General features: G+C 40.8%; 1 protein-coding gene across 3 annotated transcripts in view; it reads right to left on the bottom strand.

Annotated features, from left to right (window-relative positions):
* The window catches only part of tspan9a (tetraspanin 9a), a 286,905-nt gene that overhangs the window by 7,740 nt on the left and 251,839 nt on the right, over window positions 1-27,326 (bottom strand). For all 3 annotated transcript variants that reach the window (XM_035798258.2, XM_035798259.2, XM_035798256.2), the window contains 3 exons: window positions 8,044-8,145; window positions 7,687-7,818; window positions 1,869-1,952 (listed from right to left, as the gene is read on the bottom strand). In XM_035798258.2, coding sequence (XP_035654151.1) covers window positions 1,869-1,952; window positions 7,687-7,818; window positions 8,044-8,145 — 318 coding nt within the window. The remainder of the gene's footprint in view (window positions 1-1,868; window positions 1,953-7,686; window positions 7,819-8,043; window positions 8,146-27,326) is intronic.

The raw sequence follows: 27,326 nt of genomic DNA, 5'->3' as shown, positions 1-27,326 counted from the left end.
GAGATATATTGTAGTCACGTTGCGCAAGTTGGAACCAGTGTTTTTCTGGATCAAACGCGCCAAATAAATGGACATTTTGGATATATGTGCACGGAATTAATCGAACAAAAGGACCATTTGATGTTTATGGGACATATTGGAGTGTCAACAGAAGAAGCTCGTCAAAGGTAAGGCATGATTTATATTTGTATTTCTGCGTTTTGTGTAGCGCCTGCAGGGTTGAAATATGTTTTCTCTCTTCTGGTTATGGAGGTGCTATCCTCAGATAATAGCATTGTTTGCTTTTGCCGAAAAGCCTTTTTGAAATCTGACACGTTGGCTGGATTCACAACACGTGTAGCTTTCATTTGGTATCTTACATGTGTGATTTCATGAAAGTTACATTTTTATAGGAATTTATTTGAATTTGGCGCTCTGCATTTTCTCTGGCTTTTGGCCAAGTGGGACGCCACCGTCCCACATATCCCAGAGAGGTTTTTAACTCATGCGGACTCTCCCCAGCTTTCTCCAGCTTACTCTACAGAGCAAAGTAGAGGTCTGAAGCAAAGTCTATCTGTGGTTCTAGGTTCCATATTTTGTTATTAAGCAGATAGGACAATAGTGTGAATACAGAAAAGACAGGAGTTTGAGTCGAAGGGCAGTAGGCAGTGGACCGGATTCAAACCCATGCCGGCACAGGGATACACGTGTGCCAACACTAACCGCTGGACCACACAGGCCATCGTAGCCTAGTGGTTAGAGCGTTGGACTAGTAACCGGAAGGATGCGAGTTCAAACCCCCGAGCTGACAAGGTACAAATCTGTCGTTCTGCCCCTGAACAGGCAGTTAACCCACTGTTCCCAGGCCGTCATTGAAAATAAGAATATGTTCTTAACTGACTTGCCTGGTTAAATAAAGGTAAAAAAAAAAAAAAAAAAAAAAGAATCTCTCTGCAGACTGCCTTTTAATGAGACCCATTTCTGCTACTCTCTCAGTAATGGGCTGGGGAATGTTTGGTGGTGGGGTCAGGCCAAAGGTCAAAGGAAAAGTAAACTATGTACAGTATATTATCCTTCTGCTGCTGCAGGCTCAGCCTTCTATATATCCTCATTATATCTCTCTCATTCTCTCTTCCTCTACTTCTCTCCTGCTCTCTTTCTATCCCTCTCTCAAAAACACCCTATGCAGGCGTGTTTGGGATTTGATCATGTGTGTGAGCAGAGAGAGTGCAGACCAGCCCTGTGGTACAGTCTAAAATCATGGTGACAACTCTACTTCTATACGTTAAAGAGCTTGGGCTCTCCTGCCTCTGACACAGAGTAGGTAGGGAAGAGCAGAGAGGCAGCTGGAGTTAGACAGGTAGGCAAGACAGGAAGCGTAGACAAGGAGGCAGACAGGTTGGGAAGACAGGTGCTTTAGGGTAGTCAGAGAGACATACCACGAGAAAAGATAGTCAGACAGGTACTTTAGGGTAGTCAGAGAGACATACCACGAGAAAAGATAGTCAGACAGGTACTTTAGGGTAGTCAGAGAGACATACCACGAGAAAAGATAGTCAGACAGGTACTTTATGGTAGACAGAGTCAGACAGAAAGGACAGACAGGAGGAACATAGGGATGCAGCATGCTGAGATCTCTTTATCAGGTCTTATATCACTTCCTGGTGTCTGGCTCCAGCGTTGGGCACAGAGCCAAGGTGCTATGATTTTCTCAAACAGGACCAGGGAACACCAGACACCATCTTCGATATTTCAGTACGGCAGAATGTGTAGATACTACTACGCCCACTGAGCATGGACTTTATTACTGGCCTGTCTCTCACAGGGAGAGTATGGCTGTGAAGTTACACACACACACACATGCTTCATGGAGAGAGCTTACTGCTTACCTGCACTACCAAGATGCACATGCCAATGGTTCCCATGAGATGCTTATTGTCATCGAGCCACTCCTCCACCTTCTCATAGCAGCCCTAGGGGACAGAGGGACAACAATAGAAGTGTGAGCAGACACTAGCACTTGACAGAGAGAGAGAGATAGAAGAAAGATGGAATAGGGGGTGATGGAGGAAATATGGAAGAATAGTAAGAGTCACTCGATGGAGATAAATAACGTTCTGTCAAAAACAGCAATTGGAAAACACTTTGGATCGTTCAATTTTGAATATGGCAAGACATTTAATATTTCGGACGCACAAGGTTGTTGGGGAGGAAAGATAGTAAAATCACTGAAGTGGCCCTTCTGTAGCTATCATCTCTGGTTCATGTATATTGTTAGATGTTATCAATCACAGGTTCATTCACAGGTCACTACTACTTGAAAAAGTTTGGCATGGGCCCTCAAATCCTGAAAACGTTCTACAGCTGTACCATTGAGAGCATATTGACTGGCTGCATCGCTGCCTGGTATGGCAATAGCACCGCCATCGATCGCGTGGCACTACAGCAGACAGCTTACTACATCACTGGGGCCGAGCTCCCTGCTATTCAGGACATCTGTATCAGGCGGTGTGGAAGGAAGGCCCGGAAAATCGTTTAAGCCATACACTCTACTAAATGTAAAACTATATAAAACTAAACATATTCACGTCACCAAATTATTGATTAAAACACACTGTTTTGCAATAGAGATCTACAGTAGCCTTAACAACACTCTGTAGGGTTACACCATGGTGTAGCCGGAGGACAGTTAGCTTCCGTCCTCCTCTGGGTACATTCACTTCAATACAAAATCTAGGATGTTCGTGGTTCTCACCCCTTTCCATAGATTTGCATAGTAATTATCAGAACTTCTGGAGGACATCCTCCAACCTATCGAAGCTCTTGCAGCTTGAACTGACATGTTGTCCACCCAATCAAAGGATCAGAGAATGAATCTAGTACTGAAAGCAAAAGTACAGCTAGCTAGCACAGCAGTGCATAAGATTTGGTGAGTACTTGGGGCGGCAGGGTAGCTTAGTGGTTAGAGCGTTGGACTAGTAACCGAAAGGTTGCAAGTTCGAATCCCTGAGCTGACAAGGTACAAGTCTGTCGTTCTGCCCCTGAACAGGCAGTTAACCCACTGTTCCTAGGCCGTCATTGAAAATAAGAATTTGTTCTTAACTGACTTAAAAAAAAAAGAGAGAAAGACAATAGTTGAACAGTTTTGAGTAAATACATTTTTTCAAAAAGGAAGGAGAAGCGAGAGTTAGCTACTGTATATTTCATGTTTTTTTCACTTTCCCTTACTTAGCTAGCGAATGCAGCTAGCTAGTTTAGCCTGCTCAAACAGAGAGGGATGCTACGTTAGTTAGTAAGCTAGCTGCCTATGCCTATCCAACACTTTTACTCTGCCATGTCAAGGTAAGCTTTTGGTTGTATTAATTTCTTGCCACCAGGGCCTGCCGGTGTAACTGCTAACCTCCTTGCTGACTGTACACTGTACTGCATGATTGTTGCGGGTTTACTAACGTGTTAGTTCTAGTAGCTATGTTGACTATGACGTTATAATATGGAGACAGCGATGTAGGCTGTGTGTAGCGGTCACTGACAGCTGACATGTTGTGCACGGAAGTCCACAAGCGAAGGGTGAGGAGGAGAGCGCATAGATGCGAGATGAAATGATACAATTACCAAAGGGATCATGCTACAGTATGTGGCTGCTATGAAAGTGAATTATGTTTGCGTGTGATCAGGGGTGTATTCATTAAATCAATTCTGTTGAAAAACGTTTCTTAAAAGGAAGCAAACGGAACGAAACGGGGATAAACATACCTGAATTTGTCCAATAGAAACTCTCGTTGCAACTGTTGGACTAATGATTACACCCTAGATCATCTAGATGCAGGCAAGGGTATGAAGGCGGTATTGAATGTGCCAATGTCTGTCAAGTTGGTTACTCTAATTTCTCTGGACCTGTGCACCTAGCGTACGTAGTAAACTTGCATTCATAAGCTAGGTTGTAGCAACCTAATGATGAGACAACTCTGTAATGAAATTCTCTATTCAAATTAAATGTATTCTTATTATGATGTATTATTATAATTAAGACATTGTAGCTGTGTTAACTAGTGACAACCATGTGGTGGGGAAGTTAGTGACAGTTTCAGCTGTTGAAATAGATGGGTTGGCTGACAATGTCACGAAAACAATGTGCGTGCTTCCATGGGGCAGAAGTCAGCTTTTGAGGTGTTTTGACTGATTTCATGTCAATGCTAATATGGCAAAGAAATTCACTAGCTAGCGAACTGTAACGATGTATTTGAGAGACAAGGTCATTCTGCAAATGTATTGCCAACTAGTATCTAATAATAATAACAATGAAATAATAATAATAATAATACATTGTTGTAAAACTACTAATAGACCTAGAACGAATAATACAACTAGAACTATTAATACAACTAATAAAACAAAATACTTATAATATATAGTATACTGTACACACATACAGTGCCTTGCGAAAGTATTCGGCCCCCTTGAACTTTGCGACCTTTTGCCACATTTCAGGCTTCAAACATAAAGATATAAAACTGTATTTTTTGTGAAGAATCAACGACAAGTGGGACACAATCATGAAGTGGAACAACATTTATTGGATATTTCAAACTTTTTTAACAAATCAAAAACAGAAAAATCGGGCGTGTAAAATTATTCAGGCCCCTTAAGTTAATACTTTGTAGCGCCACCTTTTGCTGCGATTACAGCTGTAAGTCGCTTGGGGTATGTCTCTATCAGTTTTGCACATTTTTTCCCATTCCTCCTTGCAAAACAGCTCGAGCTCAGTGAGGTTGGATGGAGAGCATTTGTGAACAGCAGTTTTCAGTTCTTTCCACAGATTCTCGATTGGATTCAGGTCTGGACTTTGACTTGGCCATTCTAACACCTGGATATGTTTATTTCTGAACCATTCCATTGTAGATTTTGCTTTATGTTTTGGATCATTGTCTTGTTGGAAGACAAATCTCTGTCCCAGTCTCAGGTCTTTTGCAGACTCCATCAGGTTTTCTTCCAGAATGGTCCTGTATTTGGCTCCATCCATCTTCCCATCAATTTTAACCATCTTCCCTGTCCCTGCTGAAGAAAAGCAGGCCCAAACCATGATTCTGCCACCACCATGTTTGACAGTGGGGATGGGGTGTTCAGGGTGATGCGCTGTGTTGCTTTTACGCCAAACATAACGTTTTGCATTGTTGCCAAAAAGTTCACTTTTGGTTTCATCTGACCGGAGCACCTTCTTCCACATGTTTGGTGTGTCTCCCAGGTGGCTTGTGGCAAACTTTAAATGACACTTTTTATGGATATCTTTAAGAAATGGCTTTCTTCTTGCCACTCTTCCATAAAGGCCAGATTTGTGCAATATACGACTGATTGTTGTCCTATGGACAGAGTCTCCCACCTCTGCTGTAGATCTCTGCAGTTCATCCAGAGTGATCATGGGCCTCTTGGCTGCATCTCTGATCAGTCTTCTCCTTGTATGAGCTGAAAGTTTAGAGGGACGGCCAGGTCTTGGTAGATTTGCAGTGGTCTGATACTCCTTCCATTTCAATATTATCGCTTGCACAGTGCTCCTTGGGATGTTTAAAGCTTGGGAAATCTTTTTGTATCCAAATCCAGCTTTAAACTTCTTCACAACAGTATATCGGACCTACCTGGTGTGTTCCTTGTTCTTCATGATGCTCTCTAAGCTTTTAACGGTCCTCTGAGACTATCACAGTGCAGGTGCATTTATACGGAGACTTGATTACACACAGGTGGATTGTATTTATCATCATTAGTCATTTAGGTCAACATTGGATCATTCAGAGATCCTCACTGAACTTCTGGAGAGAGTTTGCTGCACTGAAAGTAAAGGGGCTGAATAATTTTGCAAGCCCAATTTTTCAGTTTTTGATTTGTTAATAAAGTTTGAAGTATCCAATAAATGTCGTTCCACTTCATGATTTTGTCCCACTTGTTGTTGATTCTTCACAAAAAAATACAGTTTTATATCTTTATGTTTGAAGCCTGAAATGTGGCAAAAGGTCGCAAAGTTCAAGGGGGCCGAATACTTTCGCAAGGCACTGTACATACACACACATTTACAAGTATCTTCACATGGTGATGTTTGCATTAGTTAAAAACACAAACCGTTTGTTCTTAACATTTGAAAAGGGGCTTTTTTAAATTATTTTTTTTATTTCACCTTTATTTAACCAGGTAGGCTAGTTGAGAACAAGTTCTCATTTGCAACTGCGACCTGGCCAAGATAAAGCAAAGCAGTGTGACACAGACAACAACACAGAGTTACACATGGAGTAAACAATAAACAAGCCAATAACACAAACAAGTCAATGACACAGTAGAAAAAAGAAAGTCTATATACAGTGTGTGCAAAAGGCATGAGGAGGTAGGCAATAATAGGCCATAGGAGTGAATAGTTACAATTTAGCAGATTAACACTGGAGTGATAAATGAGCTGATGATGATGTGCAAGTAGAGATACTGGTGTGCAAAATAGCAGAAAAGTAAATAAATAAAAACAGTATGGGGATGAGGTAGATAGATTGGGTGGGCTATTTACAGATGGACTATGTACAGCTGCAGTGATCGGTTAGCTGCTCAGATAGTTGATGTTTGAAGTTGGTGATGAAAATAAAAGTCTCCAACTTTCTATTGCAGAGATTTACATGGAACTCAAACCCATCTTTAGGCACAGGTTGCACACCTCTTATTATAGGGAATCTCCCATTCTGCAGTACAGAAATATAGGGAACATGTAGACCCTGAAGCTTTGTGCTGTAAAATCAAACTGCTGTTTTAGGCATAATGAAAGAAAAAGTTCACACGGTGAGCAAAATGCAAAGTAAGCAATGTTAGGATACTTAAAATCAAAATGATGTTCAAAACAATACAATCCTTACCTCAACACACTTGCAAAGTAACTATTGTATAGTCATTTGAAATATATACTTCTTTTAGATGCACCTTTTGTCTGAGCAGAAAGAATCTGTTCACTCTTCTATTGGCACTAGAAGAGCCAAGTGAGTCCATGTTTACGTCATGCCACCCTCCGTCCTTGACTTTTCCTATATAAGTCTATTTAACTCACATATGTTGTAAAAAATGTTTTTCGATATCACAAACGGAATGTGTTATAAGCAGATTTAAGAGGATTTCTTGTATTTATTTTTTTTGAGCGCAAAAAAATAACTTTTTCAAATCCTCCTACATAGTTACATGCAGGTAAAATGTTTTGATTCCTATATATTATCAGAAAGATCAGATTATGAGGTTACCAAAACCCTTACCATTGCCAAATAACTCTCAAAATTAAAGAGATAAGCTCTATTTCCAAATAAAACGTTTTCCAATGATAACCACTGTTCCATGCACTCCAAACATGAGCATGTGCCACAGTAACGTAAACTATTGAAAATGCTATTGTGTTAAATTTTTTTGTTGTCATATTCTGATGTTACCCAAGACCTTCACACACACAAAAAATATATATATGTTTCCGATACCATATATGAAATGTATTTATTACATTGTTGGGTCAAAGGGTCATTGGGTCAAAGACATAGGCTTTTCTGGTGTAAAAATGCTCTTTGGTTTCCCATGCTTGTGACATTGATCACATTTGATTGTTTAATATATGACCTATAAGCCTCCAATTTATTCCAGAGGATCCACATCTCATGACAGTGACTGCCCTGTGTCCGCCTGGTGTCCAGTGTGCCCACTCACCCGTGTCCAGAACATGTTGGTGGAGTTGCGTCCGCACTCCTGGTAGTGCTCCTGGCAGCAGCGGTCGGGCACCACCTTCTCCTTGAGGGCCTCGTGCCAATCTGTGTACCCTACCACCCCACAGCACTTCCACTGCAGGACACACACACGGAGGGCGACGGCAGAAGTTAGTGCTACCTGTGCTACCCGTCCAAAGAGTCCTTAAAACAATTCTGATAAATACGTCAGTAGGTTAGTCTATTGTAATTACGTATGTACGCTCCCTGTAAGTCCACATGAAAGTTATTTTGCTGTTTTACATGTGAAAGTGGATTGTTCACGAATGGTCATGATCCTAGAATGTCACATACTCCATACCTCTGCTTGGATGATGTTCCATGCGTTCCTGAGGCCTACATTGTTGTCTGTGTTGTACAGAGACAAGCCATCCTTCAGGTCCTGCTTGGCATTCTCGCTCACCTGATGACAGATCACACAACACACAGACCTTGGTTAGATAGATGGCTCCGGGTGACCTAGAAATCTGTCAGACACATTGGATTATGCCGTATATCATTTGTTGAATCTGAAGGTTTGACTTTGACGTCGCTCGATTCCCTCCACTGAGCACACATTTAAATATGCCTTTTGGCATAGCTATTGTGTTTTCCTCTCGACCGGATCTTAACAATACGATCAGTGCTCATGTCATTTCTAATGGATATAAATATTTCATCACACGTGTTAATGAGATTATTGCATACAATCTATGCTTGGCTGTTCCAGAGCAGCCGTGTATGCCTAGAGGGCTGGGAAACTACCATGGAAGATTGAAAGCGGTGTGCAGAGATGGGAGTCATTATATGGAGAAATGACACTGTGTCTGTAAGAGGAGTGCGTGCTGGTCTTACAGGACATAAAACAGGCAATTTGTTTCATATTGAAATCTTAAAGCATAAAGCAACTGTAATGTAATGTCTGTAGAAGTACAAGATGTCCCCCCATTGACACGAATGGCACAATAACCGTGGCAACGCTGTCAGTGGAAGTTACAACCCGCTGCGCACACCACGTCATTTCAACATGGAAATGTCGGTAATATTTGGTTGCGACGTTGATCAATGAGACTTGAACCTTTATTCACCCACAACAGCAACAACAAAAAACACAGGAGTTTGTTGAATTCCTAATGTGTTATCTATCACTATGCTTTCAACCATCTAAAAGGACAACCAAATTACAATGGAAAAACCATGTCTGATTTTTGATTCAGTTGTCATCTAAATGTGTTATTCCTGCGCTTTCAACCATTTAAAAGCACAACAAACAGATATTTTGTATTTCTACTTCAGTTTTCTCACTGTGCTTCATCACAACCAAATGACATGCACATTGCTGTTGATACTACATTGAAAATACATATGGCAAGTGATCGATGCTGTTTGAGATTATGCACAGATTATTACAGAAAAAGATCTCCACAGACCTGCAACCTTTGAATGCTATCTTGAATATGCACTCTTTCTATGATTAGGCCTACATTAGAAAACATTAATAATTACAGTAACCTCAAAATGTGGCTTTGGATGTGTTAGTCATTTTAAGGTTGAATAAATACTGTTTTATTAGTTTGTTAGATAACCTAACTTTAGGCTATTTACTGTCTTACAAAAGTCATATCGAATTGTGTTTGTTTGGTTACTCAACCAAATATCAACATTTAAAATATATTTTTTTATATGTTAAATATTAAATCACTGTATGTCTAATAAATCAAAGTGCATTTATTTCATGAAAATAACTCCAAATATAATATTATATCATTTATTTTCATGAGCCTCCTTTAGCCATTGAAATACTGATTGTGTGGGCATGTTGATACATTTATTTACATACACAGCCATAATTGGCGGATAGGATCGTCTAGAGTCTGGAGAGCATGGGTAGGCAACTAGATTCAGCCACAGGACGATTTTTATCTGAGATTTTGGTTGGGGGGGCTGGAAAATTATAATAATATTTTGTAAACTGCAAATTGACAACAACTAAGCCCAACAATATATTATATTTGAAAATAACAATAATTTCATAGCTTGACTACATTGAGACATACATTTTATTTGTGGGAATATATTTACTAAATTAAAACATTTTTTTTTGATGAATTCCTGTTGATTTTTCAGTCATTTTTTTTAAACAAAAATACAAAACAAATACAGGGGGAAAGAAATCACGTTTTTGACTGACGCTTTAAAGGGAAATGTATCTAATGCTTGGATAGTTTCATCTGAGCCACTGGCTTAATCCTATTCTTTAAATTACTACTTAGGGATTGTGGTAATTAAGCCCTTTATCGACTTCCCCAGAGTCAGAGGAACTTGTGGATATAATTTTTACGTCTATGCATGTAGTTTGCTAACTAGCGCTAGTGTAATCGATAACTAGCCTTAGCACAATGCCTGGAAGTCTATGAGTATCTGCTAACGCTTTTTAGTATTGGCTTGCGAAACTATCTCCAACTTCCTTCATACTGGACACAGAGATAAAAATGGTATCCATGAGTTCATCTGACTCTGGGGAAGTAAGTAGATAAAGGGCCTCATTGCCAAAATCACAAAACTTGTTTTTTTTTGTTTAGTTAGAGACGTGAATCAAACATATAATTTGTTAACTTGTCGACAAGTTAATAGGCTATTTACTGCATTTCAAAAGTGATCTAGATTTGTGTTTTGTTGTCAATGCAACAAAATATCAACATTTGAAGGAGATGTATATTTTGTTAGTCTGGCTTTAATTTCATTTTGTCTACAAATTAATAATTGATATGCTGGATTCACGTCTCAACCAAAAACCTAAGTTGAAGAATATGACTAAATCAAATCAAACTTTATTTAAAGGGCATCTGGTGATATTTAGTTGCGTTGACAACCAAACACAATTCAATATCCAGTTTGTCTACAAATGAATAACTGATATGTTGGATTCACATCTCCATCTCAGAATCCAAGATAAAGAATAGGATTAAATCGAAACAAGTCAAACTTGATTTAGTCCTATTCTTTAACCTCGATTTTTGGTTCAGATGGTGACGTGAATCCAACATTTGAATGATTAACCTGAAGATGAAATGAGAAATGAACCAAAGGTTGAAACCCCAGGACATGTATTGTCTGTTTTTAGTTGAACCCTGGGTTGAATTGAAACAACAGCTGTTGATGACTTTGCAAATGTGATATACGCCTAAATAGTATCATTGATGATACAGTATATGACTTATAAAACATGGTTACATTTAATTTGCTCTGTTATACCTACCCTTTGGAATGACTTCGATAGCAACAGTGAGATCTCTCAATAATCATTCTCACGATAGCACACTGGCAGTGGCGATTTTAGCATGTAAATCTTGGTGGGGCAAACAAACACAAACATTTCCAGGATGCATGCCAGCAAAGTCACTACACAACACAAAACTAAACAAATACCTTTATTGCACTATAACGGTGACAAAGGGTGCCCACAAACTGTTAGGGCCTACATAAAGCTGTCCCAACAGCAGAGTCCCAACACCTTACCACTGCTACACCTGGCTATCAGTGGAGCCTTGTCTGGCAGCGAAACAGTTAATTCAGCCTCATTTACTGCCTTTAAAAAAACATGGCTGACTTGCTTAAACAAATGTGGTTTCTACTGACAATCGGATAAGAGGCAATCCGTAATTTCGATTAAGGCATTAATGAGCGAGCGAGGACGGAAAAAGTCAATATATCTATTTGTTCAGCACTTTTGAAATGTACAGCAACAGAATTCAGAACAAGGGCCGTTCTTACAGTATTCTCCCTGTACACCAAGTCAGAACTGTAGGATAAATAAAGGGGGCATATAAGCAGACAATATCAAGCTCTTACAATATTAGATGATTACAGGGTCAACTAGAGAACATTGCCAACCCCTAAGCTCCGTATTGTCCGCTGGCAGCCCCACCACCACAGAAAGCACTGAGCTAGGCTGAAGCACCTGCATTTTGTAGCTGCCTTACTCAAGAAAACAAAAAAGAGACCAGCTTTGTATGGAGGCTTTATTTAACTCAATGATTTTTTTACATTTATTTTACCCTGTTTGCAAACTGATATGTGACACGCATTAATGCAAAATGAACATGCAAACAGGAAACGCCCCCCCCAAATGTATTTGATATTTCTTTGCTAAAAATGTAGGGCTGAAAACAAGTGGGGCTCTGCCCTGAATGACGGGTCGCCACTGCACATTGGTAGTAGTCAGTGACAAATATCAAAGCTGGGCTTGGTTAAAACCCCGGATTTGAGACTAAATGGATAGCTGTAGATAAATCAACTCTGCAGCAGGAGGTGCTGCCCAGCCTGTTGTTTTTTCAGATAGTGGATACAACGTTGAAGACCTGACATTGTTTCAAAGGTAAAAATTCAACATCATTTATACAAGGTTTGTCTATGTTGAAAATTGGTTAACATAATGACATAATCCTGCGGTTAACCCATAAAATAACAGTTTACGTTGATTACATTTTGCAAATCCAATGTATTTTCCACCTAGATTCCACGTCACAATATTGAAACAACGTTGATTTGACCAATTTGTGCCCATTGGGAAGGAGATGCAGCGTGCCTGTCCTCTCTGATCTACACTCTTACATGAAACACTAACAGACTAATGTGCCTCTCCTCACTAATCTACACTCTTAGATGAAACACTAACAGACTGACTGGGGAGAAGTTGAACATTGTTATTATAGAGGGGCTTGCTGTATAGCAAGAGGGGATAATTATTATGGTTCAGGCATCAAAATACACTTCTGGCTCAACAGGAATTGAGCAGCTGGAGAATAACACTTATAATGACACTCGGGTCTTGCTGAGGACATTCAAATATCAGATTCCCCTTTTGAAAGACCAGAAGAAGCCCTCTTATATTCAGTGTCACAGTGAGCGAAACACAGCAAAACTTTTGAACTTGTTTTTCTCGAGGTGATTCGTTATCGGTCTGGAAAAACCCCACAGAATTGCTCTACCATAAAGGGCGTAAATAAACTATTTGCTGAATTAATCATAAAAGAGTAATTCACTTTTTCAGAATAATTATAATTTCACAAAAAAGGCTAAGTAATTATTCATTATTCATAACCCACTTAAATTCTCCCAAACTTTTGAAATAAAATTTGCATCATTTCAAATCATAATTTTTTTCTCCCAAAGTAGAGCAGTGTATCTGTATTGTTCCTCATCAGCGCGAAGGCATCGTCATATCTGTCAATGTGCAGGGAAATGAGATGAAAAGCACCATAATCTATCTCTGCCTCTCTCAGTCCCATCTCCATCTCTCCTCTCCTCCACGAGTCTCTCTCCTCATTACTCCTCCCCACAGCCACACAATCACAGGAGAGAACAGGGGACCAGTCATCTTCTGAGCCCAAAAGCCCATTGTCTTTCTTTCCACCCTCCCTCCAACGTACGTGTGAGAGTCTTCGATATGTCTTGAAATGCAACATAATGATCTAGTTTTTACCATCGCTAACAAGAGGCATAGAAATGACTATGAAACAAACGACAGGTTTGATCTCTCACTGCTTTGACCTATTTTTCTCCCTTTGCGGCAGAAATGGATACAAACAATTATTTTGTGTGAGACAGTTCTCATAACATGCTCGAATCAAGTAAGTCTATGCAGACGGCAAAATTGTTCTCGGATAGCAAAACTATGCCGTTCATAGAGAAAAATGTCACTCATCACTCATTAACTTTCCTCAGAACCTGTCAAAATGCATCAACAGAATATCTCAAGGAGATATATTGACAGAGTGTAAAATCTCTCTCATTATGGAGCACGCTGCTGGCTTCATTTGAGCTGCAGATCCACCTGCATCAGCAGAATGGGATGGGAGAGAGACGCCAGCCGTTGCCCCGGTCCTGTCCACATTCTGATTGTGCCCACATTTGTCGACAGGTGTAGACAATCAAAAGACACATTGTGATCTGATTGGGATTAGCTCTTCCTGACCACCTCCGGAGTTCGTCGAAGACGCATCTTGTACGGGTATCCTTGAAGTGTAAACAAATCCGGATAAGGAAAGCATATGGTAAACGTCACGGTTGTATCGCTCTGACAGAAATGACACCGGCCAGTTGAATTAGATCATGGTCTTCATTAGAACCCGATGGATCAGACGCCACAATCCAACACCATGTCCAGCTCTGAATAAAATGGGGCATATAGAAATACATATATTTCTGAAGAGATATCATCCCGATTGAGAGAAAGGGTTCTACAGTTCCCATGTCCAATGCCAGCGCAAAATCTAATATTTGAAAACATTGTAGGCTACAGAAAGGCCAAGGATTGGAATAGCAGAATCTAAACTGAGCTATGTATTGGGGATGCATGCAGGGACGGACTATGATGGCGTTGCAGTAGAAGAGCTCAGTGCATGGCCAGGTATAGTGTGTAGTAGTGTGTAGTTTCACCTGTACCTTTAGATCAGAATGTACGGTGGTGAATAGTCTATTCCAGTTGCAAATATCAGATTTGAAAATTATACGTTGGTATTATAATTACAATCCTCAATTTGATTCTATTCTATTCTCTGAATCTTTGAGCATTTTCCAGCTATCAAAAAGGTGCAGAAGATGTGCAAACAGGCACATAGCTTCCTGTAAGCACAAGAAAGGCCACTGTCCAATATAATGTAGGCTTCAATACAAAGGACTCTATAGGCTACATCTAGATTGACACTTTATTCATTTGCAATCTACTGCAAAGATAACCTGCAGAGTTCTGTCCTACTATCCAGGTCTGTACCCAAACAATTTGAACTTCTACTTTTAAAAATCCACCTCTCTAAAAACAAGTCTCTCACCGTTGCCGCCTGCTATAGACCACCCTCTGCCCCCAGCTGTGCTCTGGACACCATATGTGAACTGATTGCCCCCCATCTATCTTCAGAGCTTGTGCTGCTAGGCGACCTAAACTGGAACATGCTTAACACCCCAGCCATCCTACAATCTAAACTTGATGCCCTCAATCTCACACAAATTATCAATGAACCTACCAGGTGCCTCCCCAAAGCCTTAAACACGGGCACCCTCATAGATATCATCCTAACCAACTTGCCCTCTAAATACACCTCTGCTGTCTTCAACCAAGATCTCAGCGATCACTGCCTCATTGCCTGCATCCGTAATGGGTCAGCGGTCAAACGACCTCCACTCATCACTGTAAAACGCTCCCTGAAACACTTCTTCAGCGAGCAGGCCTTTCTAATCGACCTGACCGGGGTATCCTGGAAGGATATTGATCTCATCCCGTCAGTAGAGGATGCCTGGATATTTTTTATAAATGCCTTCCTAACCATCTCAAATAAACATGCCCCATTCAAGAAATTTAGAACCAGGAACAGATATAGCCCTTGGTTCTCCCCAGACCTGACTGCCCTTAACCAACACAAAAACATCCTATGGCGTTCTGCATTAGCATCGAACAGCCCCCGTGATATGCAGCTGATCAGGGAAGCTAGAAACCATTATACACAGGCAGTTAGAAAAGCCAAGGCTAGCTTTTTCAAGCAGAAATTTGCTTCCTGCAACACTAACTCAAAAAAGTTCTGGGACACTGTAAAGTCCACGGATAATAAGAACACCTCCTCCCAGCTGCCCACTGCACTGAAGATAGGAAACACTGTCACCACTGATAAATCCACCATAATTGAGAATTTCAATAAGCATTTTTCTACGGCTGGCCATGCTTTCCACCTGGCTACTCCTACCCCGGTCAACAGCACTGCACCCCCAACAGCAACTCGCCAAGCCTTCCCCATTTCTCCTTCTCCCAAATCTGATCAGCTGATGTTCTGAAAGAGCTGCAAAATCTGGAACCCTACAAATCAGCCGGGCTAGACAATCTGGACCCTTTCTTTCTAAAATTATCTGCCGAAATTGTTGCCACCCCTATTACTAGCCTGTTCAACCTCTCTTTCCTGTCGTCTGAGATTCCCAAAGATTGGAAAGTAGCTGCGGTCATCCCCCTCTTCAAAGGGGGGGACACTCTTGACCCAAACTGCTACAGACCTATATCTATACTACCATGCCTTTCTAAGGTCTTCGAAAGCCAAGTCAACAAACAGATTACCGACCATTTCGAATCTCACCATACCTTCTCTGCTATGCAATCTGGTTTCAGAGCTGGTCATGGGTGCACCTCAGCCACGCTCAAGGTCCTAAACGATATCTTAACCGCCATCGATAGGAAACATTACTGTGCAGCCGTATTCATTGATCTGGCCAAGGCTTTCGACTCTGTCAATCACCACATCGGCAGACTCGACAGCCTTGGTTTCTCAAATGATTGCCTCGCCTGGTTCACCAACTACTTCTCTGATAGAGTTCAGTGTGTCAAATCGGAGGGTCTGCTGTCCGGACCTCTGGCAGTCTCTATGGGGGTGCCACAGGGTTCAATTCTTGGACCGACTCTCTTCTCTGTATACATCAATGAGGTCGCTCTTGCTGCTGGTGAGTCTCTGATCCACCTCTACGCAGACGACACCATTCTGTATACTTCTGGCCCTTCTTTGGACACTGTGTTGACAACCCTCCAGGCAAGCTTCAATGCCATACAACTCTCCTCCCGTGGCCTCCAATTGCTCTTAAATACAAGTAAAACTAAATGCATGCTCTTCAACCGATCGCTACCTGCACCTACCCGCCTGTCCAACATCACTACTCTGGACGGCTCTGACTTAGAATACGTGGACAACTACAAATACTGTAAACTCTCCTTCCAGACCCATATCAAACATCTCCAATCCAAAGTTAAATCTAGAATTGTCTTCCTATTTCGCAACAAAGCATCCTTCACTCATGCTGCCAAACATACCCTTGTAAAACTGACCATCCTACCAATCCTCGACTTTGGCAATGTCATTTACAAAATAGCCTCCAATACCCTACTCAACAAATTGGATGCAGTCTATCACAGTGCAATCCGTTTTGTCACCAAAGCCCCATATACTACCCACCATTGCGACCTGTACGCTCTCGTTGGCTGGCCCTCGCTTCATACTCGTCGCCAAACCCACTGGCTCCATGTCATCTACAAGACCCTGCTAGGTAAAGTCCCCCCTTATCTCAGCTCGCTGGTCACCATAGCATCTCCCACCTGTAGCACACGCTCCAGCAGGTATATCTCTCTAGTCATCCCCAAAACCAATTCTTTCTTTGGCCGCCTCTCCTTCCAGTTCTCTGCTGCCAATGACTGGAACGAACTACAAAAATCTCTGAAACTGGAAACACTTATCTCCCTCACTAGCTTTAAGCACCAACTGTCAGAGCAGCTCACAGATTACTGCACCTGTACATAGCCCACCTATAATTTAGCCCAAACAACTACCTCTTTCCCAACTGTATTTAATTAATTAATTTATTTAGCTCCTTTGCACCACCTTATTTTTATTTCTACTTTGCACATTCTTCCATTGCAAAATTACCATTCCAGTGTTTTACTTGCTACATTGTATTTACTTTGCCACCATGGCCTTTTTTGCCTTTACCTCACTTCTCACCTCATTTGCTCACATCGTATATAGACTTGTTTATACTGTATTATTGACTGTATGTTTTTTTTACTCCATGTGTAACTCTGTGTCGTTGTATCTGTCGAACTGCTTTGCTTTATCTTGGCCAGGTCGCAATTGTAAATGAGAACTTGTTCTCAACTTGCCTACCTGGTTAAATAAAGGTGAAATAAAATGTAAAAATTATAAAGCCATGTGCTTTACATGCTCCTTTGCAGTTTTTATCGATTTACACTTTTATTCCTGCATTTTCATAATTTGACCATGCTTCTTGCTATAGGTTATCATCAAGGTTCCGTTAGCAACTTATCACTCACTGATCAATGATTTGGAGGAAACTAAACCACGGTCATTCTCCCAGCATGTCACTCTTTCCTCTTTGGTACCGTTTAGGCCTATAGCCTATTAAAGGATATTTACAGTACAAGATTTCAATATAAAGACAACGTCATCCATGCGTAAAGAACAACCCTGTCTCGACCTGTTTGAATAATGCGTTGTGCCATTCAGGAGATGCACTTTGTAGCCTACTCTGTAACTTAATCTGTTTATATTTTTACTGTGTGTATTAGGGCTCCCGGGTGGCGCTGCATCTCTAAGGCACTGCATCTCAGTGATAGAGGCGTCACTACAGACCCTGGTTCCATCCCGGGCTGTATCACAACTGGCAGTGATCTGGAGTCTCATAGGGCGGCGCACAATTGGCAGGCACAGCGTTGTCCGGGTTAGGGGAGGGTTTGGCCGTCATTGTAAAATAAGAATTTGTTCTAAACTGACTTGCCTAGTGAAATAAAGGTAAAATAAAAATTAATAAATGGCTAATTTAGGAAAGGGACAATGTTAGCTAGCTAGCCACTGGAGGACAACAACAACAAGATTCAACAATTCAAGTTGTTTCTGTCAATGACGTATTTCTCTTGATGCGATGTGATAAGAGTGAAGCCAAATCCAAACTGCATCCCGCTGACACTTTTCTTTGGTGCGCCAGGACCAGTTGAGCTCACTCAGTTTATCTCAATGCTGATTGGGTATTATTGTATGCTTTTTTTAATCAAGGGAGGTCAAATGCTTCCTGGCTTCCCTTCCATTCAATGCTACAATGTCACTCTCTTTTTGACCAGACCGCATCAGATAGATGGCCAGCAAATACAGAGACAGAGGGGTGCTGTTTCGCTCGCTTACAAAATTGAAGGGAAATTCTGAAAACACAGAGAGACGAAAGATAAATTATTTTATGTTTTTTTTTCAGGGTACATTTTTTGAGGAAGCCTGTCTTCCCTTGGCAACCATGAATACACGCCACTACTGCTGTCAGAATGGGGCCCTGGGCCAGTGTGAGAGGGAGGAGCACTAACACCCCCTGCCTACTAATGACCTACAGACCTGGGGGGGATGTCTGGCTACTCTGACTCCTTTGTCATGGAACACCATGCTTCTCCTCTGTGATGGAACAATGGCTTTCTCTCTCTGGGACTTGGGTCACGATGGCCACGTGAATGCAAGCAGATGTCAGAATACATTCTTAGTGTCAATGCTTTATAAGTAGAATATAATGTTTGAAAATATTTTAAAAATAATTTACGAACAGCAATGAACGGGTGTCACGGGATGACAGACAGAAAGGACACAAGATCAGTTGTATAACAAAGCAAGAGCTCTATCATGTAGGAACTGTCTTCCTTTACGTACAATCATGAGTCTAAATACAAAATCTGGACTGAATCTGACGATTGGTTCTGACAATGATTGCAGATGATTTTGAGCATTCGCGTTACATACAGGGCTTTCACTACTGTAAGAGCATCTGCTAAATGACTAAAGTGTAAATAGTAAATGTATTCATACCCCTTGACTTATTCCACATTTTGTTGTGTTACAGCCTGAATTCAATTTTGATTAAAAACATTTTTCTCACCATCATCTACACACAATACCCCATAATGACAAAGTGAAAACATATTTTTTGAAATGTTTGCACATTTATTGAAGATGAAATACACAAATATCTTATTCACATAAGTATTCACACCCCTGAGTCAATACATGTTATTTAAAATGCCCTTGACAGTGATTACAGCTGTGAGTCTTTCTGAGTAAGTCTCTAAGAGCTTTGTACACCTGGATTGTACAATATTTTCCCATTATTCTTTAAATAATTCTTCAAGCTCTGTAAAATTGGTTGTTGCCATAGATTTCAAAGTCAAAGTGTCACTCGGCTACTCAGGAACTCCAGTGTAAATTTGGCTTTGTGTTTTAAGTTATTGTCTTGCTGAAAGGTGAATTAATCTCCCGGTGTCTGATGGAAAGCAGACTGAACCAGGTATTCCACTAGGATTTTGCCTCTGCTTCGCTATATTCTATGTATATGTATATATATATATATATATATATATATATATATATATATATATATATATATAGAGCGAGAGAGCGAGAGAGCGAGAGAGCGAGAGAGCGAGAGAGAGAGAGAGAGAGAGAGAGAGAGACTCCCTAGTTTAGAGATGTACCATGAATTTGGAGGACAATCTATCCTGAAGGACGTTATGGGTCCTTGAGGCAAATGTGTGCAGCATGAAGTCTCTAGGTCAAATGGGGAGGTGGATATGAGGGTTTAAGAGAGACTGTTGATAACGGCGCCACCTATAAGCCAATCGGGACCATTCTTTTTGACCAAATTACTCATGGCCTCTGAGTTACCAATTTCTGTTTGAGTTATTTGACCATTTCAAGGGGAGAAAAATCTAAGATGAACAATATGTTTCACAGCTTCGCTGTGAACCCTCTACGAGTCCCCAAGTAGGTGGATCACTTGAGAGCACATTGCCTGACATGTTTACACACATGAAGTGACATGTTCACATGCCATGCTTTTCTCATTTGTGGTGCAGGGAATTACAGCCCCAGCATTGACTTATTTGTATAAAAGATAGGTCCCACACACACAACATCCCCCTTTTCAAGTAATTTCACCAGATGGTAATTGAAAACAAGAATTAAAAACTCTAAATGACATAGCTCGCTAAACCTGGACAAATGAGGTTACATTAAGATAAAAAGAGCTAGAAAAATAGCTTACAACAGCTTTTTATGTATTTACCACACATCTTACAGCTTACTGTGGCCTTGAGGTGCCTTAATGCTTACTGAGGGAGAACTGTGATCAGACAACATTTCTTAGAGCTCCACACTTTCAAATCCCCACTGTCAAATCCTACTGTAATCCCTTCAACCTGTTTCTCCTGACCTGCTCCTGTAGCATATGCTCTATCTACAGGTCACTGAACACTCCGCTACCTGGCCAGGGCTGCTACGGAGCACACCTGGGTTCAAATACTATTCAGAATTTAAAAAATACTTTTAGCATTTGCTCTAGCCTGCCATTGCCAGATGGTTTTGCCCTTTTGCTACTATTCGATTGGTTCCATTGAGACAGGCAAGATCAATCAAGCCCAGATAAAGCATTTGAAAATTATTTCAAATAGTGTTTGAACCCAGGTCTGCTACTGAGACACAGCTACACCACCTGGGACACTCTAGGACAGAGACAGACCGATGCCCATGCTAAGAGCTGACACAGCTACACCACCTGGGACACTCTAGGACAGAGACAGACCGATGCCCATGCTAAGAGATGACACAGCTACACCACCTGGGACACTCTAGGACACAGACAGACAGGCATGGGTGCCCATGCTAAGAGCTGGCACAACAACACTCAGCCAGGCTGGGTCCTCCATCGTATCAGTCACATGGGTTGAATTGGGACTGAGCGTCCCCTTTCCAGTGCTCACTTGTCACCAGATTGGGTCCTACTGTATGTTTGGAACCTGTCCCAGTGCATCACCCAGCGTCCTTTCCCAGTCCTCACATACAGTAAGACAATCAGCCAGGCTGTGTCCCATCCCATATCTGTCACATAGTTTGGAACTGGTCCCAGGGCCCTGCCCTCACCAGTCCACATAAAATGCCTCCTAAAGCTAATGTAAATGGATATGCTAGCCAGCCAACCAGATGAAGGTGTAATCCAGGTGACCATGAATGAACTATATAGCAGTCTTATGGCTATTTAGCAGTCTAATGGTTTGGGGTAAGAAACGGCCTCGGAGCCTGTTGGTGCTCTGGTACTGTTTGCCGGACGCCATCAGTGGTAACAGTATATAGCTTGGGTGGCTGGACTCTTTAGCAATTTTTCGGGCCTTCCTCTGGCACCACCTGATATAGAGGTCCTGGATGGCAGGGAGTTCACCCCCAGTGATATACCCTCTGTAGAAGTTTGCGATCAAGGATGGTGCATTTTCCATACCAAGAAGTGATGTAGCCAGTCAAGATGCTTTCGATGGTGCAGCTGTAGAACCTTTTGAGGATCCCTTGCCAAATCCTTTTAGGGAGGGCGGTTGGCACTATTTTTCGTTAAAAAAAAGGAACTACTGCTGCAATTATACATTTGAAATTTGTAATAGAAATATATATATTTTAAAGTAGCTCACCCAGAATGAGGTCACAGCGCTAAAGATGGATGGGTCTAATCTGGTCTCTGGCCTTGCCATCTACTGTATTCAGATAGTGGGTCATTGCAGGGCCAGTAGTAGAATACTGGAGTAGAGATGAAGCCTGTGATTGCTTATAGAGCACTGTTATAGAGCACTGTTTATAGAGCACTCTGCAGTGGAAAGAGGCGTACCTGTGTCTCTGCCATACCTGGAGGCAAGGCTTCCACTGCAGAGCAACCATGGGAGGAGGGGAAGTTATTAGCCTGCAATCCAAACTGATATGCTATGTTTCACTGGTGAAATGTAGCATATCAGTTAGATTCCAGGCTAGAAAGGTACTCCAGTAAATTGACATATTCATGAACATTAGAGCATAATCACACATCTCAATTTTGGAGCCTCTATTAATAGAATGCCAAATGCTGCCAAAGTGGCTGTATGTCTATGATTTCCAGATCAAATAGCCTTGGTAAATTAACGATTCCATCTTTTGGGGATGTGGAGAGCCTAACACGGCATAGTATATTTAGTCTCTCTCTCTATCTCTCTATCTCTCTATCTCTCTATCTATCTATCTATCTATCTATCTATCTATCTATCTATCTATCTATCTATCTATCTATCTATCTATCTATCTATCTATCTATCTATCTATCTATCTATCTATCTATCTATCTATCTATCTATCTATCTATCTATCTATCTATCTATCTATGAATGAGAGAGAGAGCGGAAGCGCAAGAGCAATATGTTCAGGGCCTGATCTCCATTCAATTCTCAGATACAGTAGCCTTCAGGTATGGGTTTAATGCCACAAATTGAATTAGAATTACATTCCCTCTCCCTCTTTCCAGCACACAGCTTTGACCTATTACAGTAGCTATGTTGTTATTGTACTTCAAACATGTGTAGGCAGGGTGCTTAGGATTCAAAACTAAATACAAGTACAAACATAAAATTAAGCTCCACATTATTTTGACAGCGTTAATAAACTGTCCCTCGATCAGCACAGCAATTGATAAAACAGGACCATGTTTGAAACACAAGTAGTTCTGAGCTTATGTCAATATTACTCAGGTAAGCTAACAGCTACAGAAATCAGGAATGCAGACAGGCTTGATCTATTTGAGCTAATGTGTCCAACATACCTGTTGTTATATTGGGCACCTACTGACCAAAAAAGGATGTTATTATGATTTTTTTTTCAATAACATGTTTTGCTAAAATAAAGGTTTAAGAAAAGACAGGCATAGACCACATTAGTACAAGACAAAACAGCTCAATCAAGCCAGATGGCTTGCTTTCATTTAATTAAAAGCATGAGAAGGTAACGTAATAGGATAATGTTTTACTGTGGTGTGTGAAGAATCCAATACTTTACATTGCATGCGGTACAAATCACATTATTGTGGAAGCACCTCCTCTAAGAGCCTGAATTAGGCTGTTTGAGAAGGTTTGAATCCTAAGCAGCCTGCCTACAGTTTGAAGTACAATAACAACATAGCTACTGTAGTAGGTCAAAGCTGTGTGCTGGAAAACCTTGGTAGAGCATGGGTGGAAAAGGCATTGTGGTGCTCATGTGAATTTCCTTTATTTTCCGGCTTCAGACCAATGCCAATTATCACTTAAAATTCCATTTTTCATTATTCATTTCCATGGTTTTTACACCGTAACGTGATTATGCAACATTATTATACAACATTATAATACATGCTCTCCTTGTGAACCCTCACAATATTGATTTTATTTATAGACAAGATTCCAGCTCATAATCCTACTGAAGAATTGTCAAGAACAAGGAAGCAAAGCCTAAAGAAAATATTTACTATGCGATTAAACAATGTAGCTGGCTAGATGACTATAGGAGCGCAAAATATGGATTCATTGTTTTCAATGGAAGGGTTCTTAAAAGTTCTCTCTCGCTAAGGCGAGCTGTTACCGTGAATATATCATAGTCATCCTCCTCGGTGTGTCAAATGCAAGCTGATTTGGAGGAAGTCCATCTGAATGTTCCCTGGGACAACGGTGGTCTACTCTGACATCATGCAGTGAGATGTTCCAGTGGGAGGAGGACATCAAGAAGCACATAGAGATGGTCTAGTGTTCTGTCAACCAGCTGGTGTCTGCATTTCTCTGTGACAGGCACATGCCCACACAATCTGACACTAGTAGTCCCGTAGGGCAGGGTTTCCCAAACTCGGTCCTACATCATTATACTGAGACCGTGTCAAATGTTAAAAGGATGTATTTGGGTGCTTTTGTTCATGTCTTTCGCGTCCGCTGATACTGCACAATGAGCAAAGAGGAAGTGCATCGCAGCTGGGGTAAGTTTGTCAAAAACAAGACAAATCACACAAAAAAAAGTGTCGGACTCTTCTATAACATTCCATTTACAAACAATTGAGATTTACTTCAGAAATAGGACAATTATCTTTTAACCGCCTGTCCTTAGTAACTAGACCAAATTTGACATATCATACTGATTTCAGGGTCCTGGATTTGCATTTACTATGTAACATCTATGAGACCAGGCTGGCACACAGCAAGTCACGTAAGCAAGCAACGATCCTGTTGTTGTGTCAACCTGGTCCAGCCCTGACTACATTTTACTTCTGAAATGGCGATTTCAGATTTTCTGTGAACACACTGAAAAGGAATTTGACACTGTGTTGATCAGTCGGCACGCATTTGTATTAGAAATGTTAAGACGGCAGGAGAGGGAGTTTATGCCGGAGCTGGAATTTATTCTACAGGTGTTTTCAACAGCGATGCTGTCAGTCTAAGCACGCACAACTGAGGTTCTGTTTACACGTACGTTTGGGGTTCAACTATTTACTATATGTGGTTCAACATAGCTAAATTATTGTTTCTTAACAAAGCAATTTGTTTTCTTAGCTTTGGTTTTTATAGTGGTCTTGGTTGTTCTTAGTCGAGGAAATGTAGCATTGTTAACTGCAGGGTTTGCCCTGTCTGAAATCTGTCTACCTCGTCTTGATGTTACCATAGCTTGGCCTGTGCAGTGCACAGTATCTAAGGAGCATACCATATTTACTGTTTTATTCACATTTTCAAGTACTGGTGATAAATCATGCATTCCAATTATTGCATAGATTGTTAATTTTTTTAAATTTTTTTTTTTACCTTTATTTAACCAGGCAAGTCAGTTAAGAACACATTCTTATTTTCAATGACGGCCTGTGAACAGTGGGTTAACTGCCTGTTCATGGGCAGAACGACAGATTTGTACCTTGTCAGCTCAGGGGTTTGAACTCGCAACCTTCCGGTTACTAGTCCAACGCTCTAACCACTAGGCTACGCTGCCGCCCCCATTGTAATGGACACATGTGTAAAATACTTTTTTACTGATTAAGATGAACTAAGATGAGCTAATGCTAAGCTATTTGCCAGCTATGTGTGGTGCCATGTTTATTGACACCATACAGTGCATTCTGGTTGTCAAATAAGCGTCTGTCAGACCAAAGATGTTGTAACAAAATGAGGTGATGGGATGGTTCACTCGACTGACTTATGGTGTTTTCAAGACAACAGGATCTCTGAAAAATCAAATCATGACACCAGTGATCTTCAGGTTGGAAAATTGGAGTTCCCAAGTTGGAATTCTGAGTTGGACAAATGTTCAAAGCGAGTTCCCAGTTGTCTTGAATGCACTGAAGTCGGGAGTTGGAGATCCGAGTTCCCAGTTGTTTTGAATGCGGCATCAGACTATGGTACCTCAGGGTTGCCTGCTCAGACCCCCTTTCCAGGGGTTTTATTTTTATTTAGCTTTTAAATACTATGATGCCCCCCATCATAGTAATATTTCCTGCATCATATCCCCCCCAAGATATCTTCCCCCATGGATTTGAAAACCCTCTACAAATTAAATGAACTCCCCCACAAACCCCTAAAATGGTTTCTTCCATATCGGGCAACCCTGTTTAGCTTTGGCGCTACGGTTAGGCTAGGCAGTAGGATTGCAGTAAGACCTTTATTTTCCATCAGTACAAAACATTGTTTAGATGCTTTTATTAGACAACAATGCTTTTTAGACGTGTTTGTTGCATAATTCGTTATGTTGCTCCTGTTCCAATCACATATTTGCAGGGACCTGTCAAGACTTCCGCCGAAGTTGGTCCCTCTCCTTGTTCGTTCGGCGGTCGATGTCACCGGCTTTCTAGTCACCACCGATCCATGTTTCATTTTCGTTTTGTTTTGTCTTCATTGTACACACCTGGTTTCCATTCCATAATCATGTTCCTTATTTAACCCTCTGGCTTCCCCTTTTGTTTTGTGCGTGATTGTTCTGTCAAGGTGTTCCGTGTACGTGTTCTGGATTGTTCATGCTTATCCTTGTTGGATTATTGTTGATATTGAGTAAATATCGTGGCTTTACTTATACCTGTGTCCTGCGCCTGACGCTTTATTCCATTCACCTGGAACATTGACAGGACCACTCAACAATGATTACAAAAATGTGATCGTACGCATCAAAGGGTTAAAAAAATCAGGTATGAGGTTCTCGATAACAGACGGACGCCTCGTGTAGAAAGGGGTGTGTGTGTTGTGTACCTCCAATAAAGTTGATTTACGGATTTTCATCGAGATTGGTGTCATATTGGCTTAGATACAATGATAGGGAGATTTGAATTTAACACTGAGCTTCAACCAATGCCTATATTAGATGTTATTATTGTCGTGTCTATAATAATTTCCATGAATTAATTTCCCAATTCAACATTATCGACAAACAAGTTCTCAAATTCAATGGCCTCAGCATTTTAGGCTAATAATGTTAGTGTTCAGACAGCCTAGCTATACTGGAAAAATATAAATACAAGTTGAAATGATTTAAAACCAATCCTTCAGTCAATGTTTGATACTAAGTACATTTAAAACTAAGTGAATTAAATGTACACATAATGAATTCCAATTCAATTTAATAAACAAATTCCAATTCAATTCCAATTCAAACAGTCTTATTCCAATTCCTTAACTTAAATATTGTTGAACTTTGAATTGAATTGAACGTAAATCCACTTCATGAGTTCATTCATAAATGTAATTGGAATTTCAAATTAAATTAGAATTTACCTCAACCCTGGTAGCCTCATGTAATCTAAAGACACAGTCTAAAAAATCCTGTGTTGAACCATTCCTGGTCTGATGTGAGCTAGAAATGCCACATTCAATAACTAGCCATTTGCAGTAACAGCTTCACATTTCATTGATACATTTCAGGCCATCAGTGTTATCATCACTTCATCTAACTTTAATGTGCAAGTGGAGATACAAACACAATAATCTGTGGAGATGGAGGACTCATAAACCTGCCTTGAGACGACTCTTACAGTAAAGCCTAAAGTCGGGCCTTACAGCAAAAAACGTCATGGCCCGTATTTACAAATCCTCTCCAAGTAGGAGTGCTGATCTAGGATCAGGGCCTGTATTTCTAGTGTTTTAGTAGGAATGCCTTTGCCTTTTAGATTACATGGACGGGTGGACCTGATCCTATATTAGCACTCCTCCTTGGACCCAGGTTCCCCTGTCCATCCTTGATAATATAAAAGGCAAAA

The sequence above is a fragment of the Oncorhynchus keta genome, chromosome 22, assembly GCF_023373465.1.
Source record: "Oncorhynchus keta strain PuntledgeMale-10-30-2019 chromosome 22, Oket_V2, whole genome shotgun sequence".
Classification (NCBI taxonomy): Eukaryota; Metazoa; Chordata; class Actinopteri; order Salmoniformes; family Salmonidae; genus Oncorhynchus; species Oncorhynchus keta.
This window is presented reverse-complemented; position numbering and strand designations above follow the sequence as displayed.